Source organism: Mobula hypostoma, chromosome 6 (genome assembly GCF_963921235.1).
Source record: "Mobula hypostoma chromosome 6, sMobHyp1.1, whole genome shotgun sequence".
Lineage (NCBI taxonomy): Eukaryota > Metazoa > Chordata > Chondrichthyes > Myliobatiformes > Myliobatidae > Mobula > Mobula hypostoma.
Genome location: NC_086102.1, coordinates 160,840,657 through 160,862,526, shown reverse-complemented (window position 1 = coordinate 160,862,526; position 21,870 = coordinate 160,840,657). Strand labels below are relative to the sequence as shown.

The following is a 21,870-nucleotide window of genomic DNA, read 5'->3' as shown; positions in this document are numbered from 1 at the left end:
AACCCAGCCCATCATGGGCTTTGATGTACCTGCAAGTGGAAGTGTTTCAGGGAAAAAAACCCTGAAGAATTTGCTTGCTGCGAGCACGTTTTTAAAGATGTCTTAGTGGACGATTTTAGAATTCCACTCCAATTTAAACCCTGCTCTAATCCCCTTTAAGATGCTAACGTGCCCCGCCCATATAGTCGCGTAATCAGGTTGTCACCACCAGCCTTGGGAATTTCTTCACCAGGCTTTTGTACTTCATCACTGATGGTTGTCCGGATCATTTCAGCGTCATTACAGATGGCAGTAACTGAAATGATGGACTATGGAAGAGAGAGAGAGGTCAACTGTAAAGCCCGCCCACAGAGAAAACTGCTAGGTCTACTTAGCACAAAGAGAGATCAAGCAGGATTCATTCATTTTCTTTTTTCCCCTCTCCCTCTCCCTTTCTAAAAAATCAATTTCCGAGATATTGTACATAATTTGCGGGCATTAGGGAGCCGCTATCGATATGCAGGAGACTCCTGGAACTCCCAGGAGAAGTGGGATGTCTGCACTCTATCAAGGCCTTTCACCAATGAGGTCACCCCTCATTCTTCTGAACTCCAGTGAATTCAAGTCCAGAGCCATCAAAAGCTCTTCATATGACTAGCCATTCAATCCTGTAATCATTTTTGTGAACCTCCTTTGAACCCTCTCCAGTTTCAGCACATCCTTTCTAAGATAAGGGGTCCAAAACTGTTCACAATACTCCGAGTGAAGTCTCACCAGTGCTTTATAAAGTCTCAACATTACATCCTTGCTTTTATATTCTAATCTTCTTGAAATGAATGCTTACATTGCATTTGCCTTCCTCACCACAGGCTGCAAATTAACTTTTAGGGAATCCTGCACAAGGACTCCCAAGTCCCTTTGCACCTCATTTTTTGTATTTTCTCTCCATTTAGAAAATAGTCAACCCTTTCATTTCTTCTATCAAAGTGCATGACCGTACACTTCCCAACACTGTATTCCATCTGCCATTTCTTTGTCCATTCTTCTAATCTGTCTAAGTCCCTCTGTAGCCTCTCTTCTTACTCAAAACTACCTGCCCCTTCACCTATCTTTGTATTGTCCGCAAACTTTGCAACAAAGCCATCAATTCTATCTTCCATATCATTGACATAAAATGTAAAAAGAATCGGTCCCAACACAGACCCCTTTGGAACACCACTAGTCACCAGCAGCCAGCCAGAAAAGGCTCCCTTTATTCCCACTCCTTGCCTCCTGTCAATCAGCCACTGCTTTATCCAGGTTAGAATCTTTCCTGTAATCTTTTAAGCAGCCTAATGTGTGACATCTTGTCAAAGGCATTCTGAAAATCCAAGTACACAATATCAACTGATTCGCCTTTGGCTATGCTGTTTGTTATTTCTTCAAAGAATTCCAACAGATCTATCTGGCAAGATTTTTCCTTGAGTAAGCCACACTGATTACTGACTATTTTATCAAGTGCCTGAGATCTCAACCTTAATAATTGACTCCGACATCTTCCGAACCACTGAAATCAGACCTACTGGCCTACAGTTTGCTTTCTTCTGCTTCTCTCCCTTCTTGAAGAGTGGAGTGACACTTGTAATTTTCCAGTCTTTGGGAACCATTCCAGAATCTAGTGGTTCTTGAAATATCATTACTAATGTCTCCATAATCCCTTCAGCCACCTCTTTCAGAACTCTTGTGTGAATACCGTCTGGTCCAGGAGACATCTACTTTCAGACCTTTCACTTTCCCAAGATCCTTCTCTCTACTAATAGTAACTTTGCACACTTCATGCCCCCTGACACCTGGAACTTCCACCATGTCGCTAGTGTCTTCCACAGTGAAGATTGATGCAAAATACTTATTCAGTTCGTCCACTATTTCGTTGTCGCCTGTTACTACCTCTCCAGCATCATTTTCCAGTGGTCCAATATTCACTCTCACCTCTCTTTTACCGTTATGTATTTGAAGAAACTGTTAGTATCCTCTTTAATATTATTCACTAGCTTACTTTCATATTCCATCTTTAGTGACTTTTTAGTTGCCTTCTGTTGGTTTTTAAAAGCTTTCCAATCCTCGAACTTCCCATCAATTTTTGCTCTATTATATGCCCGCTCTTTGGCTTTTATGTTGGCTTTGACTTCTCTTGTTAACCACGGTTGTGGCGTCTTTCCATTACAATACTCCTTCCTTTTTGGGATGTACATATCCTGTGCCTTCCGAATTGCTTCCAGAAATTCCAGCGATTACTGCTCTGATGTCATCCCTGCCAGTGTTCTTTTCCAGTCAATTCTGGCCAACTCCTCTCTCACACCTCTGCAATTCTCTTTACTCTACTAGTACTGATACATCTGACTTTAGCTTCTCATTCTCAAATTTCAGAGTAAATTTGATCATATTATGATCACTTTCCCCTAAGGGATCTTTTACCTTAAGCTCTCTAATCAATTCTGGTTCATTTCACAACACCCAATCCAGAATAGTGATCCTCTAGTCGGTTTTAAAAAGGCACTCTAGAAATTTCCCCTCCTGTAATCCAGCACCAACCTGATTTTCCCAATTTACCTGTATATTGAAATTCCCATTACTATAGTAACATTGCCCCTTTGGCATGCATTTTCCAGAGTTTCACAATAAACTTTAATTATCCGAGAGCAAGGTGGTGCAGCAAGCTGCAAGAGGACTTTGCTTCTGTGAATATTGACTGCATGGCCCATTCTTTCTGTGAACAATTCAACACTGCCTTGGAGTTCAGCTCCTGAGCCTTTAATGCTAGAGTGTAAATTGAAAACTGATGTTTGGGTGACAAAATTGCTTTTGCTGAAGGTTGAATAATTTCCCTATTGTTTCAAGATTATTTCCAGTTTAATGGGAAGCCCATCAGAAATAAAATACGACAATGAGCCAAGAAAGATAGAAGAAAGTATTATTACAATGACACAGCCCTGTCTGACACTGGTCTATACTAGTTTGTTCAAATGTAATCTGTAGGTTAGTATAATGGGTTGCATGCTGTTGTAGAGTAAATGCAAGGCTTACTTTGTTTTGTAATAACTTTAAACAATCCATAGGTCGACGTAGAAGTAACCTATCTTCATTTAAGAGTTCATACTGTCAATCAACTTTAAATACAGATATAATGGTTCTAGGTTAGTCAGGGCATGAAGGGATACGGGGAGAAGGCAGGAATCAGCCATGATGAAATGGCAAAGCACACTTGATGGGCCAAATGGCCTAATTCTGCTCCAGTATCCTATGGTCTTATGGATTGTCTTGTGAAGGTTTTATACTATTAAAGAAGAAATTCAAGTAAATGCATACAGATATCTTCAAAATAGCCATCCATATTGATATCCTCCCTTGAAAGTCTGCCAAGATGCACTTCTGTAGTTGCTAATTATTGGCATTAATTGGAAAATATCCTTTACTTTGGGTGGAACCCGTTACTTAATTTGGATCGGTGCCTAAGAAACAATACATAGTCCACCTATAAGTAACTGGTGCCATCTAATTAATATTTTCAGTTAATCTTCTTTCAAGAAAAATGACAGAACAAGTACATTGCAAAACAGAAAGTTCAGCAGACTTTGCAGCTAAATCAGTTACTATAGAAGTACCAACCTGTATTGTGTGCTTCTAGCTGTGACAGTGAATTTACGGCTACTTTGCATAGTGAACAGTAGAGAAGTTTTTTTGCTTTTTCTTCCTCTGACTCGGTGGCAGTGGTTGCAGTGCTGTCTACACTTACTGCTGCCAGGGATATCATTGTTTTTGTTGCGTGCACATTCATATTTGTAGTTTCTCCGATAATGGAAGTGGATTTAGGCTGTTCAGCGCCGACACTCCTATGTATCAGCAGATTATTCACAGTTACACTGTTGAATGCCAGTCTGACTGCATCTGTGAGTAAAAGAAAAGTAGTTTGCTCAATTTGAAAAATAATTGTTGTTACATTGCATAGTAAATTCTTAATTGCAAACACAAAGGCAACTGAATTTTAATTTCACGATTGATAGTAAAAATAGTGATTCATTATCTGGAGCAGCACGGTAGTATAGCCATTAGTGTGACATTATTACAGCACCAATGACCGGGTTCAATTCCGCCACTGTCTTAAGGGTTTTGTATATTCTCCACATGACCCCGTGTTTCCTCCGGGTGCTCTGGTTTCCCCCCCTCCCCAATACTCCAAAGACATATGGGTTAGTGCTTTAACTGGTCACATGGGTGTAATTGGGGCGCCACAGGACCATTGGGCTGGATGGACCTGTTACCAGGCTGTCTCTCTACGTAAGTACAAAGTCAGCTCTAAGTAAATTGTGCACATGCGTAACCAAAGAATATGATTACTTCCAATGTATATTTTCTTGGAACAGTAAATAATTAAATTTGTATTGACTTTTTTTTTTGCATCCTAACCTTCATGCAATTTGAACAATTTCATTATTCATGTGATTCTTACTTTGCAACATTCTGCAACCTGTGCAATAGAGAAGGAATTATGCACATTTAAACACTAAGATGCTTCCATAAAGTTACTTAATACACAAAAAAATTGATTTTAAGCTTACTATTAAATATTGTTTTAGAAGCAATTACAGCTGCTATTCTCAATTCAATCAATGAATTATGAGGCTGAAAATTACATTTATTGAACTCTATAATTGCTGCAAGCAGGGTGCCTGCCCAAACAGAGAGGCCGGCCCTGGATCAGTCTGCAGGAAGCACTGGCAGAAGGCAGTCAAAATAAACACCAGAGGTTATTCATTCTAAAAGGCATTCACAAAGTAAGGTAGTGTTAGATGGAAATGCATCAACTCTCCTGCTGCAGTCAATTGGGGTGGATGTTGAAGAGGATGTGCCAAGAGGTGAAGCGACAGCAGATTATTCTTTGCCTTCAAGTTCACTTTCCAACCTAGTGTCCATTGCGTGGAATGGGATGAACCATGTTTCAGTTTTATCTTTTAAAATATTGGTAGAGGGACCTCTGTGGTCAGCAGCCTTAAAGAAGGTCAGTAGCACCTTCACAGCCTGACAAATCCTGCATTTCCTCCTATGCTGTCTTATATGATCTAAGGACACAGAGGGCACAACAGCTCAGAAATTCTAGTCCTCTTTCTGAGAGACTTTAGATGACAGCATGTGAGGGAGTCCAGGCCTCTGACTGACTCCAGACAGGCTGAGTAAGTTTATCCATTCCTTGAACCAATAGCTCACAGGCTGAGTTGTGCATGGTTCTGTGAGACTGAGTCCATCCAAGCTGTTGCTGTGCTTTTATCTTGCAATGTCTCAGAATCCAGCATCATCTCTCTCATTTACAAGCAGAAGGGGAAGAGGGCAGAAATCAGAAATTAGTTGCCCATCCCATTGCTTAAAGTGAGATACAAGATTCCATCTGAGATCACCGGCATTCAAATCAAGTCCGTCCTGTGATTCTTGGCTCTTGTATCATACCCAGCAGGAAGATTTCTAATAGATTTTTCTATTCAGGGCAGTGGACACTTGCTTAGTCAGCGTGGGCAGACAAAGGCTGTTGACAGAACATTAATTACTTTCATGACAGACGTTCTTTTAATGGGATTTAGTGAAAGAATCTATTGAGAAACAGATTTTCCTAATAAATTCTGGAGTTGGCCAAGGCTGTTCTCTCTCCTCCATTTTGTGTGTTGTCTTGAAACTTTTGCTGAATCTATCAAGAAGGTTGTACTTAAATGAGGATCTCGGGTCAAAGCATTCCTGTTCTTGGATGAAACTGACACCTCCACCTCAGATCCACTGTCAATACACAGCAACTTGAATCAGAGTGAATTGCAGCCACTGTAAGGCCATGTTCATTATCAGCTGATTTTACTGATTATTTGTTCCTTGAAGTCAGGTTCAGATTGATGATTGATAGGTGGAAGGCACAGCTACTGTCAAACAGAAACTAGGATCATGAAAGCTTGCAGCCCGTCGATTCCAAAGAGGAACCTAGTGCTCGCAATGCCATTGCATACAGCACAGACCAAGCTCCTGGACGGCAGCAGTTACCCAAGCTATTTTTCAACATTTTCCAGAGCTGGGCATCTTTGTACTTGTGTATGCACTCTGGATATGCAAACAACAAGTGTCACTATGTACTGACCCCAGAGTGTGAAGGACAGATCCGGCCATGTTTCCAAGGAATATTCCAACTCAGATTGAATCAGCTGTACAAAATGTTGCCTTAGAAAAGTTTGTGTGCAGAAGAACACCTCTGACCAGAAGTCAACCAGTCATCTGTCAGTACTGAATGTCCACAAGGTCCAACAGGAGAGGCTGGGTTCTGCTAGCCAGCTCCCTAGGTGCAGCGTCAAATAAAAGCTTTGGTTTAAAGCCCTCCTGCCATTGTACAGTAAGAAGCTGGAGACCTCTTAAGCATCACTCTTGGAATGTACTGTATGTCAAAGAAAAATTGAATCCATGCTGATATAATTCATGCAGACAAGTAGAATGAAATGGTCCATACTGTGATTGGCAACATATTACATATTTATTGTATCCTGGTTGTTTATGAATAATTTTTTATGATAAAGATAAATCATGGCCCAAATACTAACAGTTTCACAGTAAGACTAATTTTTGCAACTTAATTTTCATGGGAAAAAATATTGAGAGAGCGGATAATTTAGCAACAAACTTTAAGAAATCCATACAACCAACTCTACCATGTTATAAGTTCATGGTTGATACAGTGGTTCGCGTCCTCTTTTCGACCCCATCCCCAAATCAAACGCTCATTGTATTGTAATATCAACTTGATGCCTTTCTCCGCAAATGCTGCCTAATCTTCTCAATATTTCTGGTTTTCTCTGCTTTTGCCTTTTATTTCCTGATTAGCTTAGTTTTTTAAAAAAAATTTTGATATCAGCCATTCATAATATCATAATTATCAATCATAAACAGTTGATTCAAGTCCAAACTTATCAGGCTGGCTCATGGTCAATATAGTTAGGAGTTTATGTTGCTTTTTGCATTTCCCCCATAGATGCGTTTACCAGATCTGTCTCTGCAGTTCCAGTTGAACTGGAAGCGTGGCTACCATGGTCACTTCATAACACTGGGCAGTGTGTGAGGGCACCTCTGCTTAAGGGAGTTGATTCTGATGACATTCCCCGCAACAGCTGCTGGGGTCTTGACGGCTCATCAAAAAAGTAAGATGGCAACTCAGACGCAGCAGCCTTTCTGGGCCCAACCAAAGGTATAATTGTTTGTTTTTCTATGTCTTTTTTACGACTGCGAGACACTGCTGGATATTAACAACATCAAGTATGGCAGGTCCACCCCAGTAGCGAGCTGCTGGATAGCGATGGAGCAGGTCTTGTTGCACACCGGGTTGCAGTCTGCTTCAGCCCCAGGCAGTGCGTGAGACAGCGAACGGTGGAAATGATTAGCTTGAACATTTTTTTTGGCCCGTTACGTTGACTGATGGTTTCCACGAATGCTGCCCGACCTGCTGAGTTCCTCCAGCGTGTTGTGAGTGTTGCTTTGACCCCAGCATCTGCAGATTATTTTGAGTTTACATTTTTCTTGTGATCGCGAGATGCCGTTGGACGTTGGTAATGTGGAATACCTTGTGCCTTGGGGGTCACCTGTTGCAGTTGCTGATGAAGGAGACGCTGGAGCCGGATATGTGCCTCTGGATTGCCCACTGCTTTGAGGGCTGGCTGCTTCTGTCAGTGCTGCTCTCCAGTGTTCACTCCGGGGAAGACAAGATGGATTGCCTTTGACTACGGCGTAAATGAGGAACAGCTGCAGCTTGCTCTTGTGGAAACATGGTTCCAGGACAACATCCACATACCATCAATCTGCACACCATGACATGACTTTGGCTATATTTTTATTATTTTTTAAATTTTCTTTTGCAATTGTATGCTTTCCTGCTCTCTTAGTTATACGTGCTATATGTGCTGTGTGCTGTGTGTAACTGTTGGTACTGCATATCGTACCTTGGCCCCAGAGGAACACTGTTTCATTTGACTGTATTCCTATGTATGATTGAATAACAGTTAAATTTGAACTTCAACTTCATCACTGTCAAACTCCTTTCATTGCTGTTTTTAAGTATCTCTGGTATTTCGTTGCTTTAAAAACTGTTCAAATACAATTCAGTAATTTTTTAAAAACCTATTATTAAAAATTAGAAAATATACGTAAAATAATTTAATCTACCAGGAATTAATTAAAAGAAACACTTACCTGCACCTCATTTTTCATGCACGACCAGTGACCCCATTCAAAACAGTCTGTCATGAGTACCCCATCGTTATTTATTTATTTATATACACACATTCATTTTCTCTCTCTCCTTTTTCTCCCTCCGTCCCTCTAACTATACCCCTTGCCCATCCTCTGGGCTTCCCCCCCTCCCCCTTTTCATTCTCCCTAGGCCTCCTGTCCCATGATCCTCTCATATCCCTTTTGCCAATCACCTGTCCAGCTCTTGGCTCCATCCCTCCCCCTCCTGTCTTCTCCTATCATTTTGGATCTCCCCCTCCTCCTCCAACTTTCAAATCTCTTACTAACTCTTCCTTCAGTTAGTCCTGACGAAGGGTCTCAGCCCGAAACGTCCACTGTACCTCTTCCTAGAAATGCTGCCTGGCCTGCTGCGTTCACCAGCAACTTTCATGTGCGTTGTCATGAGGTCTGCTGGTTGAGGAAAGGTGAGGTGTACTGGCACCTGACCTCCAGCTCACCCCTGACTTCTCTGTCCCAGGGTACGGGTATATGGCAGCAGTTCTGTACAGACCGCTGGCCATCAACTCAAAATGTTCAGCAACTCACCCGCCGCCCCCCCCCAGAATAAAAGTGTGCCCAGATGCATTGCAAGAGGCTTATCAACACATTAAGTCACAAGAGGAGATGTTAGAACAGGCCATAAGCTTAATCGAAGAGATACATTTTGAGTGCAGAGTTAGGCAGAAAGGTTTAAGGAGGCATTTCCAGAACTTAGCACATTGGCAAGATAAAAGTTTGATTCATCATCATCATCATCAAAAGTTTGATTATTAATGGTAAAATAAGGAAAATTGAGAATGTCTAAATATGATGGATAGTTTAGGACTGGAGGAGATCAGAAATGACAGGGAGAGGCCATATAAGGATTTGAAAATAAGATGAGAATTTAAGATTGGGCCATTTCTTGACTGGGAGCTGTCAATGTAATTTCAGGAAGACTGAGGGTGAGAGAATCTGGAAAGACAGAGGGTGCAATAAGAAGCCAAAGGGAGCCCAGGGAAGATAGCATGAACCTGAGGAAGGAAGGGTGAGATCAAGGACAATAGAAAAAGCCCGAGGAAGAGAGGACCCAAGGAAACCAGAGAAGAACATGGACAAAACCCCAGGGTGACAGGGAAATTGGAGTAAGCTTTGAGTGATGTTCCAGGGAAAAGATTAGGATCTGAAGATCAGCAGAGAAGTGGGTTTATCTAAGAGCTATAAACCAAAGACTTGAGGCTTGCCAGCCATCCATTAATAGAAAAGTCCTGTGCTATGCATGCTTCACAAATATGCTGGGGCTAGCCTTCCCTCACTGGGATGCAGCAGCATCTTTGAACCCAAAACAAAAACAAGAGCCACTGCCTCAAATACTGTGCTGCAGAGCTGGTTGCGGAACTGATGCTTGTGCTCACTGGTATTTGCTTTAAGAGCCACAACATTAGTATGAGGGGGCATGTTTGTGGAAAGGCCTTAAGGAATGCAGGGTTTGGGTGAGATGAATAATGAGAAAGTAAAGATAATAATCAAGACGCTAATGAACTGGGGATAAGGAGCAAGTGGAACTGGACAAGAATCCATTTTCCCTCGGGATCAATAAAGTATGACTATGACTAATATAACGAAAATTCAAGATTTTCAATGAGAGCTCTGGTGATATTAATAGCATAGAATGCATTAAGGATGAAAGAAAATACTGGCAATAAATCCAGAATAATAGGTCCTCACAGAGTATTACATAATATTTCAGCTTCAGCTGTTTCTACCAGGAATATAGATAATTTAGCTTTAAGAACAACACTGATTACTGCCATCCTTTGTTTTATTCCCTGGCTGTCAGCTGAATTTGGGGAGCTGTCTAGGTCTATGATTAGTGGTGATGAGGCCAGATGCTAGGTGAGTTGGCCATGTTCATATGGTTGAGTTTTTTGAAAACCTTGCAAAAGTATCTGACTTGGAAACTGACCAATGAAAATCACAAGGAGCTTCCTGAAAATCATTTCGAGGCAACCTAGGGTAAAAACTAGGGGCCAAAAACCACAGGAATCATAGAATCATACAGTATGGAAGCAGGCCCTTTTGGCTTGCCTTGTCCATGATAATTGTGAGGCCTACCTCTGCTGATCCCTTTTGCCTGCAACAGGCCCGTATCCCTGTTCAGACCCAAATGCCAGTTAAATGCTATAATAGTATTTGTTTCATGAGCTTCCTCTGGCATCTTGTTCCATATAACCAACTTCTGCATGAAAAGCTTACCCCTCAGATTTCATCTAAATTTCTTCCCTCTTAAAAACCATTGGCATCTAATTTTCAATTCCTCCACACTAGGAAAAAGACTCCAACTACGCTATCAATGACCTTTAGAATTTTATAGACTTCTTTAAGGTCTGTCCACAAATTCTTACAATCATAGACAGAACAAACCTAATCTATCCAATCTTTCCTTATTGCTACAGTCCTTCACTCCAGACAACATCCCAGTGATCTATTCTGCACCCTCTCTATTGCTACCATATTCTATGGTGATCAGAACTGTACACAATACTCCAAGTGCTGCCTAAACAATGTTTAGTTCAGTTGCAACATGAAGTTCCGATGCTTACACTCAAAGCTTTGGCCTATGAAGACAACATATTTAATGACTTTCCATCTGTGTTACCACTTTTGGGGAGCTGGAGACCTTCACAATGAAATGTTTCTCTGTATATCAAGACTCCTATAATTCCTGCCATCTCTATGTTCCCTCTAGGGAGGAGAAAACCAGTTTATCTGATAACTAGGGATATGGCTCACTGTTTGTCAAAGTTATTCATAGGTGTTAAAGGCCTGTGTTATAATGGCCTCACACATCCACTGGGGACTAGCTTTCCCTCAGGACAATATACCTTGGAGAACACTGGAATATAACTGTATGGTCCTGAAGGTGTGTGGCTGTTTACACATTCGGAGATGCTCTGATGGATATTCACTGTCCAGGGTTGGGGGCATTTTTGACAAGCTCAGCCTTCTAACACTTCTTGTGATAAAGAGTTGTTTTTGAGTAAGTTAAACTTCTAACCCATATTCTTTGTTCAGCTTCTTCTTGTAAACAAGAGCCAGTCTTCAGTTCTTAATGTAAATCGCAAGCAGTGGTATGAAGTTAAGTGGACAGCTTTGCAAATGAACAACACTCTCCATAGAGCACAGACTGTTGGCCCTCAGCATAGGAGTGGCTGCTGAAGAGATGCAGTGTAAGACAATGGGGTTATATTAATCGGCCTGCATCAAACCAGACAACACTGGCTAAGTTATTTAGTTCAAGGAAGCTTGAACACCAGACTGATACTATAACTTAGCATATCAAATAACTGATCTATCAACACTTGGAATATTCGTGAACTCAGAGGGCCAGCCTTCACAGCATTAATTTTGGGTGTTTGAGAACTCTGTCCCCAGAAGCCTTTACAAAATCTGTGCGAAAAGGTATCTGAAAAAATAGCACATCTGCGTGAGGTCACCCAAGAAGCAAGACACAGTGTAAACATAAGTGAGCAGTCAGGTTTGTTAGGAATGGTCAAGGGACAACAAGAAGAATGACGGAAGAATATGATGACTGGAATCCATTCCTATGCCTTTGAGTTCTCTGATGGATGTTCATTTGCAGCTCATTGCTAGATATTTTTAGCTTATAGAAATTGTACCTGTGTTTTGGAAATTCTTTGTATTTTAGAAATTGTTTGTAAGTTGGAAATCTTTTATAAGATAGAAATCCTCTAAGAGATTTAAATGTGTATGACTAAAAGTAGGTGAACTGTGCTTAAATGACTTCACTAGCTGGAAGTATCTCCTCCTCGGTAGGGAGGGGGACCTGCTGCTCAAGTAGTAGGTAATGGCAGCTAAACTCGCCGTGGATGATAAACAGGGAAGTGACCTAGCCTTTGAAGAGTAAGTTGCTGCAGTCTAATCTCCTATTAGTGTGGGTACCCATAGTTATCTATATCAGGTGGGGCTCAAGATCTCCAATTGAGTTTAGAACATCCCAATGAATTACAGACTTCTCCAAAAACCACTTAGTGGTCTGAGAAAACAGTATGAACCATCAAAATCTTGAAACATCAAATGTTTGCAGTGCATCTGCTCCTAGATTATGGGAATACTAGGTAACATGTGCCACAAAAATATGGTGATAAACATCCTATGCTAATTTTCACATAGCTGAAGTTGTCACTGTTTCTTTAAGTTGTGTTGAGTTATTTAATTTTTCAGCTGAATCCCCCGAAGATCAAAGATTCTGTTTTCACATGGTCCTCCATTGTTTACAATATGACTTGCTGATCATTTGCAAATTATTCCCATAGCAATAAACATTAGATTCATGATTAAGTTTAATATACCACTGCTAAAGCTGCTGGGGCAGCCTCACTAAATGTTTAATTTGATTATTATCTTCAAAACTTGCTTAAAACTTAAGTCTAAAGGGAGATATACAGTCGCATGCAAAAGTTTGGGCACCACGGTCAAAATTTCTGTGACTATGAATAGCTAAGCAAGTAAAAGATGACCTGATTTCCAAAAGGCATAAAGATGAAGATGACACATTTCTTTAATATTTTAAGCAAGATTACTTTTTTATTTCCTTCTTTTACAGTTGCAAAATAAGAAAAAAAGAAAAGGGCCCGAAGCAAAAGTTTGGGCACCCTGCATGGTCAGTACTTAGTAACACCCCCTTTAGCAAGTATCACAGCTTGTAAACGCTTTCTGTAGCCAACTAAGAGTCTTTCAATTCTTGTTTGGGGGATTTTCACCCATTCTTCCTTGCAAAAGGCTTCTAGTTAGACCATAAGACAAAGGAGCAGAAGTAGGCCATTTGGCCCATCGCGTCTGCTCCGCCATTTTATCATGAGCTGATCCATTCTCCTATTTAGTCCCACTCCCCCGCCTTCTCACCATAACCTTTGATGCCCTGGCTACTCAGATACCTATCAATCTCTGCCTTAAATACACCCAATGACTTGGCCTCCACTGCTGCCTGTGGCAACAAATTCCATAGATTCACCACCCTCTGACTAAAAAAATTTCTTCGCATTTCTATTTTGAATGGGCGCCCTTCAATCCTTAAATCATGCCCTGTTCTGTGAAGATTCTTAAGGCATGCCCTGTTCTGTGAGATATTTGGGCCGTCTTGCATGCACTGCTCTTTTGAGGTCTGTCCACAGATTTTCGATGTTGTTTAGGTCGGGGGACTGTGAGGGCCATGGCAAAACCTTCAGCTTGTGCCTCTTGAGGTAGTCCATTGTGGATTTTGAGGTGTGTTTAGGATCATTATCCTGTTGTAGAAGCCATCCTCTTTTCATCGTCAGCTTTTTTACAGACAGTGTGATATTTGCTTCCAGAATTTGCTGGTATTTAATTGAATTCATTCTTCCCTCTACCAGTGAAATGTTCCCCGTGCCACTGGCTACAACATAAGCCCAAAGCATGATCGACCCACCCCCATGCTTAACAGTTGGAGAGGTGTTCTTTTCATGAAATTTGCACCCTTTTTTCTCCAAACACACCTTTGCTCATTGCGGCCAAAAAGTTCTATTTTAACTTCATCAGTCCACAGGACTTGTTTCCAAAATGCATCAGGTTTGCTTAGATGTTCCCTTGCAAACTTCTGACGCTGAATTTTGTGGTGAGGACGCAGGAAAGGTTTTCTTCTGATGACTCTTCCATGAAGGTCATATTTGTGCAGGTGTTGCTGCACACCAGAACAGTGCACCACCACTCCAGAGTCTGCTAAATCATCTTGAAGGTCTTTTGCAGTCAGACGGGGTTTTTGATTTGCCTTTCTAGCAATCCTATGAGCAGTTCTCTCGGAAAGTTTTCTTCGTTTTCCAGACCTCAACTTGACCTCCACCGTTCCTGTTAACTGCCATTTCTTAATTACAGACTGAAGAAACGGCTACCTGAAAACGCCGTTTCTTCAGTCTGTAATTAAGTGCCAAGGAGAGCATTATTGTTCACCTGAGCAAGGACACTTTACAATTACCTTTCGTGTCATTACCATTCCTTTTGTTTGCATATCGATTTTGATATATTTCCTGTTTAGCGGTATACTTGCTTCAGCTTGTTGGACTCAGTCACTATCCATTTCATGTAATGTTCACACATCGAAACACAGGCATTTCATTGCCAGAACTAAAAACACATATTATTTATATTTTCCAGTAATGCTGTGGTTGGGAACGCAACTGACAAATGAAGCAGTGAATAATAATAGATGCAAATGGTTATGGTCAGTACATTTGTTTATTATTCTGAGGTATGTTTACTTTTCAAAATAAGTGACATTGCCATTCTAACACAACACTCACAAAATGCTGGAGGAACCCAGCAGGCCACCCAGCATCTATGGAAAAAATTAAGGGTTTTAGCCTGAAACATTGACTGTTTACTCCTTTCCATAGATGCTACTTGGCCTGTTGAGTTCCTCCAGCATTTTGTGTGTGTTTCTTGAATTTCCAGCATCTACAGATTTTCTCATGTTTGGGTACTTTGCCATTCTCTCCATTTTTATATGCTTGAAACCTGTCAAAAATCTGCAGACAAATCAGATTTTATTAAAACTAAAGCATCTATTCCTTGTGATGGATAGCTTTAGGAATTTAGTGATTAACTTCTTGTAGTAATGATAATTAAGATTCATTCTCTGATGTTTCAGAAACTCATAAGCAAGTCTTTAAACAATGAATGAGTAAAACTCCTACTTTATAACTTGGAATTCAAGAATTATATGGGGAAATAACATTCTTTCCAACTGAATGTTCTCATGAGCTAGATGAAAAAATCTTCCATACAAGGATAATATGCTTCAGACAAGTTAAAATTATGTTCCAGAAGGCATCGAGTGGATTCAGTCATTAAGTGGTGTTCTTGCTGTGAATGGGTAAACTTATTATTCACTTCTATGGGTTAAACAGGAATTGTTTGTGATAAGATATATTCACAATGCTTTGACCCATTTCATTATTCTTGAATATACTCTATATAAGAATATATTTCATTGCTTAGGTGATTTATACCCAAGCAATGGAAGATCAAAATAATGCCTGATTTTTCTTGGGAGCAACAGTATTCACATGTGCAGTCCAGAAAACCTAATTACTCCTAAATTCCCAAAGGTAACTAAAAATGCTTAATTCATGGAGCATTGCATTGCTTCTCTAACCATTTAATGCATATTAAAAATGGTAGATCGCATCTGGTATTGCAAAGATCACAGGCCATTTCATTATAATTCTGTACAGAAACAAAGTTCAGATTTAAATGTTAAAGATTGTAACTATATGGGCTTTGTGAAAAATAAATCTGGATACAAATAATTCTGGAATATTTAACTGAAGACTGAAGTATCTTTTGTTCTGTTGGTAATCAGTAACAGCTTTGGGATTTTGAGAAACTTGAAATATAAACAGGGAGGGAATTTTTCAATATAGCAAACATGGACATGAAATATGCAAACTTCCTATGATGCACAACACTGAGGACAAGACAAACGGTTACTCTCAGGCTTATAACTCTTCTGACATTCCAAATGAGTTGCAATATTTTTGTGCTTGTAAAGTCCCTGTCAATGTTGAAGGCTGTTGTGGATGTAGTGGCCGTGGTTCAGCCAGGGACATGATGGATTCAAGGTTCAATCATACCATGAAGTTAGAAGAAGCCTGTAATCCTGCTGAGACCTGAGACCAGTGATTTGTTTTCATGATGAGGAGCGTGAATATGCTTGCTTTAAGGATGCATGAGAACACCCTGCACAGTGCTTCCTTCTGTTGAATTTACATGATGCTTCAATATTCATCACTTCAAAGCCACAGGCAATGAGATATTTGACTTGGGCCAAGCTCCAACTGCTGCTGCATCAGGTAATACCGTTCTGAAACAGTCTCCCTTGTGAAATTGAAGATAATAATGGGCTGTTAACTCCTATTTGTCATTGGCAGTATATCAACGTTTTGGATGAGAATATCCAAGGCGGGGTTAGTAAATTTGCAGATGACACTAAAATAGGTGATGTCATAAACGGGAATTACAGAGAGATCTTGATCAACTGGGTAAATGGGCTGAGGAATGGCAAATGAAGTTTAATCTGGATAAGTGTGAGGTGTTGCACTTTGGGAAGACAAATAAGGGGAGAGATTTAATAGGAAACTAATGAGCAACATTATCACCCTGAGGATAGTCCAGAAGAAGTGGCTGAGGCTGGTATATTAACAACGCTTAAAAGACACTGGGCAGCTAAGTGAATAAGAAAGGTTTAGAGGGATGTGGGTCAACCATGGGTAAATGGAACTAGCTTGGATGGGAATCCTGGTTGGCATGAACCAGTTGGACAGATCAGCCTGCTCCGTGCTGTATGACTCTATAATTTAGGTGGATATAATCCCTTCTATGTTCACTTTCTCTTTATCATGGAAAGAGTCACAGTCGTAGCTCAAAAACAGGCCAATTGACCCATCTGGTCCATTCCAAAACCACTTAAACTGCCTACTTCCAGTGACCTTCACCGTGACCATAATCCTCCATACCCCCACTATCCATGTACCTATCCAAACTTCGCTTTAACATTGAAATCAGGCTCACATGCACCACTTGTGCTGGCAGCTTGTTCCACACTCTCACAACCCCTCATGTTTCCCTTAAACATCTCACCCTTAATCCATGACCTCTGGTTGTAGCACCACCCAACCTCAGTGGAAAAAGCCTGCTTGCATTTAACCGATCTATACCCCTCATAAGAGACATCTTGGGAATCAAAGTTGGCAGTGAAAACATCAATAATTTCAGATATGCAGATGACACTGAGTTAATTGCAAATACAGAGGAAGAACCACAAAACTTAATTGATATAGTTGTTGAAGAAAGTGCAAAAATGGGTCGATCTATCAATTGCAAAAAGACAGAATGTATGGTGATTTCAAAAAAGAAGGAGAATCCTATCTGCAGGCTGAGAATAAACGGGGAAGACATAAAACAATGCTACTTAGGAAGCTGGGTGACATCAGATGGCAGATGCAACATAGACATCAAAAGAAGAATAGGGATGGCAAAAGACACCTTTACGAGAATGCAGAGTATACTGACCAATACTAAACTCGGCATGACAACCCGCCTCAGAGTGCCGATCCAGTTATGTTATATGGCTCAGAATGTTGGACAATACCTAGTAACATGAAGAAATGAATTGAAGCAGCAGAGAAGTGGTTTTTGAGGAGGATGAAAAGAATATCATGGACAAAATGAATATCTAACGAGGATGTCATGAACAGAGCAAACACAAAAAGAGAAATAATGTATGAGATCATGAAAAGGCAACGTAACTTCATTGGACATGTGATTAGGAAAGAGGAGTTAGAATGCACGGTAATTATGGGAAAGATTGAAGGGAAGAAAGCAAGAGGAAGACAAAGACAAATGATGATGGAGACAGCAGCCAGAGAATTGGAAATGAATACCAATGAATTGATCCACTTGACCCGAAACAGGAGTGTGTGGGCCATGGCAGTCAAAGCTCAAACTGGGCATGGCACCTGACGATGATGATGATGATACCCCTCATAATTTTGTATCCCTTTATCAAATCTCCTCTCAGTCTTCTACATTCTATGGAATAAAGTCATAATCTATTTAATCTTCTCCATTCTAAGGAATAAAATCCTAACTTATTTAATGCATTTGAAGCTCTCTCCATTATTATTTGTTTCTCTGCCTGGTCCAGCTACAACAGATAAGTGTCCTTTCATACCTTTAACACATGGAGCTCCTCTGGTGTCCTTTAACACCTGAGGAGCTCCATGTTAAAACTCCAACATAGAAATTCTTAAGTTATTTGCCAGCTTCAAAACATAACAAGCCATATCTTTTTCTTTCGCCACAATAGCAACAGAGTCCTAAACATGAAAAGCCAACCAACAACAAAAAAGGACGAAGCAGGTAATTACCCAACAGTAGCTGTGGGTCCCTTAAAAGAGCACTGGCACAGAACTCCTCTCAGTTGCTCTCCTCGAGTATTTGTCACTAAGTTTTAGTAACTGATCGAGCACTGCACTATTTCTTTTACTGTTTAAAACTGCTAAAGTTCACCTGATACACTCAGTGGGCATTTTACTGGGTACCTGTACACCTGCTTATTAATGCAAATATCGAATTAGCCAATCATATGGCAGCAACTCAACACATAAAAGCACACAGACGTGGTCTAGAGGTTTATTTGTTGTTCAGACCAAACATCAGAATGGCGAAGAAATACGTTCTAAGTTTCTTTGACTATGGATTGATTGTTGGTGCCTCATGGACTGATTCGAGTATCTCAGAAACTGCTGACTCCTGGGATTTTTACACACATCAGTCAGACTTACAGAGAAAGGTGTGAAAAACAACAACAACAACAAAAAAAAACACCCAGTGCGTGGCAGTCCTGCGGGTGAAAATGCCAAGTTAATGAGTGAAGTCAGAGGAGAATAGCCTGACTGGATCAGACTGACGTAAAGGCAACAGTAACTTAAATAACTACGCTTTACAACAGTGGGGTACGGAAAAGCACCTTTAAATGCAGATCATGTCAAAACTTGCAGTGGATGGGTTACGGCAGCAAAAGAGCACACAGGATTTCCACTGCCGTACCTAACGAAGCAGCCATGGAGTGCATGATCACATAGCATTTCATTTTAATTCCCACATGAAAGATTGGTATAGATGTGGAAACTTCATTTACTTATTAGGCATCTGCAAGTTTCAAACTTAAATATCTAACACACACCCAGTGCCATTTTGAGCATTTGGCCGTTGGGTTTAAGAGCATGCTAGATCCAAAATAACATGAGGCAACCCCGCGCATATACTACCAAATCAAAACCAACACCCAATCCACCTCCCACCCAATTTTCTGAAAAATGTGGAATAAGCTACAATAAAAATAAATTTAGTAAAACTCTGGCAGTTCAATATCCAAAGCAACACACACAAAATGCTGAAGGAACTCAGCAGGCCAGGTAGCATCTATGGAAAAGAGTAAGCTGTCGATGTTTCGGGCCGAGACCCTTCTTCCAGCATTTTGAGTGTGTTTCTCTGGATTCCAGCATCTGCAGATTTTCTCGTGTTCGTGAATCCAATATCCAATTGTTCAGAAATACTGATAGCTCAGCATATGGCTTAACTGGATGTTCCCTCCTGCGCTCCCTTTAAACTCAATGAGGTCCAGACCCCAGCATGCACTCTAAATACGCCAGAGCCCTGCTTCGTGCATTCTCTTTAAACTCGCAGTGGCTCTACTTCCCACACTCCCTAGAAACACAATGGGTTCACTGAAAGGCTTATTATATTGCTGTGTAACAACTAGAAAATACTGAATTAAAACGTGTGCTTTAATAGTACTAATATCCAGTGGTTTGAATAATTTGTGAGTCCAACACCTCCAAGTCTGGAAAAGGTCCTTTTAGAAAAGTTTTACTCTATTTATCTTTGAGCTTTCTTTTAAAATAATGTTTTGCAATCAAGAATGTTTAAACTGATAAATTATTAAAATCTTAATTACTTTGTACAGGATTACTTTTTCTATGAAAACTTCTTTCTTTATCTAACTTTCCAATTTTGAAAAATTTCAGAATAATTATCAGGAGCATTGCATAAGCAGGACCCTTAGCATTGTCAAGGATCCCTCCCATCCACCCCACAATCTCTTTGACCACCTACCATCTGGCAGAATACACCATAACATTAAGACAAGGACTGTTAGGATGGAAAACAGCTTCTTCCCTGAGGCCGTGAAACCTCTGAACTCCTGGCAACACCCAGGTCTCAGCGTTACGTTGATTACTATTTAACTTGTATCGTAAATGCATCTTAGGTTAAGTGTCAACCTTCTGGAATATATTTTATTAATTCTTAATTTATTTGTGGTAATATTACTTGGTGTTGTCTGTGAGTTATATGTACTGTGTTATGCACCTTGGAGAAGAAGAAGTTTGGAATTGTATACTTTGCTAATAAATGAACCTTTGAACCTTTTGAATCTTTGAATGTCCCAGTCAGCCTTGAAACTAAGAAAAAAACCAGAATGGCACCACGATTATCAACTCCCAAATTCCCACTCCCCAGCACAAAAAAAGGAACAAAAATGGAACAGGCACTTCAACCCCCCAAATCCCCCTCCCCCACACAAAAAAACAATAAAAATCGGGCAAAAACACCTAATACAAAAAACCGTTAAGACTTTAAAAAAAAAAGTCCATTGCCATAGTCCCTACTCCATATCCAAAACACAGGAAACCTGGGTAGCATTCTTCGGGCATAGCGGCAGGCCTCACAGTTTCCCCTCTCCAGTAGAAGAGCGACCCCACCAGCGATCAAAAGGGAGTCTCCCCTCTCTGGTAGCAAAGCAACCCCACCAGTGATCAAAAGGCAGGATCCCCTCCCCGGTAGGAGAGTGATCCCACCGTGACCAAAAGAGAGTCTCCCTCTCTGGTAGCAGAGTGATCCCACTGTGATCCAAAGGCAGTCTCCCTTCTCCGGTAGCAGAGCAACCCCAACAGTGATTAAAAAGCAGTCTCCCCTCTCCAGTAGCAGACTGATCGTACCAGCGATCAGAAGGGTGTCTCCCCTCTCTGGTAGCAGAGCGATCCCATCAGTAATCAAAAGGCAGTTTTCCCTCTCCAGTAGCAGAGCGATCACACCAGCGATCAAAAGGGAGTCTCCTCTCTCTGGTAGCACAGCAATCCCACCAGTGATCAAAAGGCAGTTTCCCCACTCCAGCAGCAGAGCGATCCCACCAGCGATCAGAAGGGAGTCTCCCCTCTCCAGTAGCAGAGCGATCACACCAGTGATCAAAAGGCAGTCTCCCCTCTCTGGTAGTAAAGCAACCCCACCAGTGATCAAAAGGCAGTCTCCCCTCTCTAGTAGCAGAGCGATCCCATCAGCGATCAAAAGGCAGTCTCCCCTCTCTAGTAGCAGAGCGATCCCATCAGCGATCAAAAGGCAGTCTCCCCTCTCTAGCAGCAGAGTGATCCCATCAGCGATCAAAAGGCAGGCTGCAGGCGCTCACCCTTCACATTCGCCTCGACGTTTCAAGCTCCTTCTTTGCTTTAATCGGCAAACAATGTAAGCTTTAATTGGTGAAATGGTATTGAACATTGGGAACATTGGCTCACACCCCACGGCTGTCATACAGCCTTCCTGCCGCAAGGTTCGCGCACGCGGCCTTTGCCGTCCAGAATCCTCTCGGAGACTGCAGGGTGCTGAAACTACCAAACAATCTCCAAACAGTAAATCACAGGGTCCAGCAGTTCCAGCATCACATTCAAGACAAAAAACAGACGTAAGAGACACAAAAGAAGTGAAATGAATAGTTTTGTGGTCTATTCGACCACGCGAACGTTCTACGTGGACGCAGTCTGACTGGAATGCTGTTTCATTTGGCAGTATATGTATACAATTGAATGGCAATAAACTTGAATTTGGATCATTCAAAACTACAAAGACATTCTTAGTTAAAATACCTCTTTTAACAACAAAATTCGTTCATCGTTCGTTATGTGCCATGTCATATGATGTAAGCGATCATGCTCCTTGCATGAACATGATTGTTCTTGGCAAATTCTTCTGCAGAAGTGG

At 41.0% G+C, this 21,870-nt stretch overlaps 1 protein-coding gene across 10 annotated transcripts in view; it reads right to left on the bottom strand.

The window, feature by feature from the left end:
* Positions 1-21,870, bottom strand: part of znf385b (zinc finger protein 385B) — a 392,471-nt gene that overhangs the window by 12,639 nt on the left and 357,962 nt on the right. For all 10 annotated transcript variants that reach the window (XM_063052069.1, XM_063052067.1, XM_063052075.1 and 7 more), the window contains one exon: positions 3,625-3,903. In XM_063052069.1, coding sequence (XP_062908139.1) covers positions 3,625-3,903 — 279 coding nt within the window. The remainder of the gene's footprint in view (positions 1-3,624; positions 3,904-21,870) is intronic.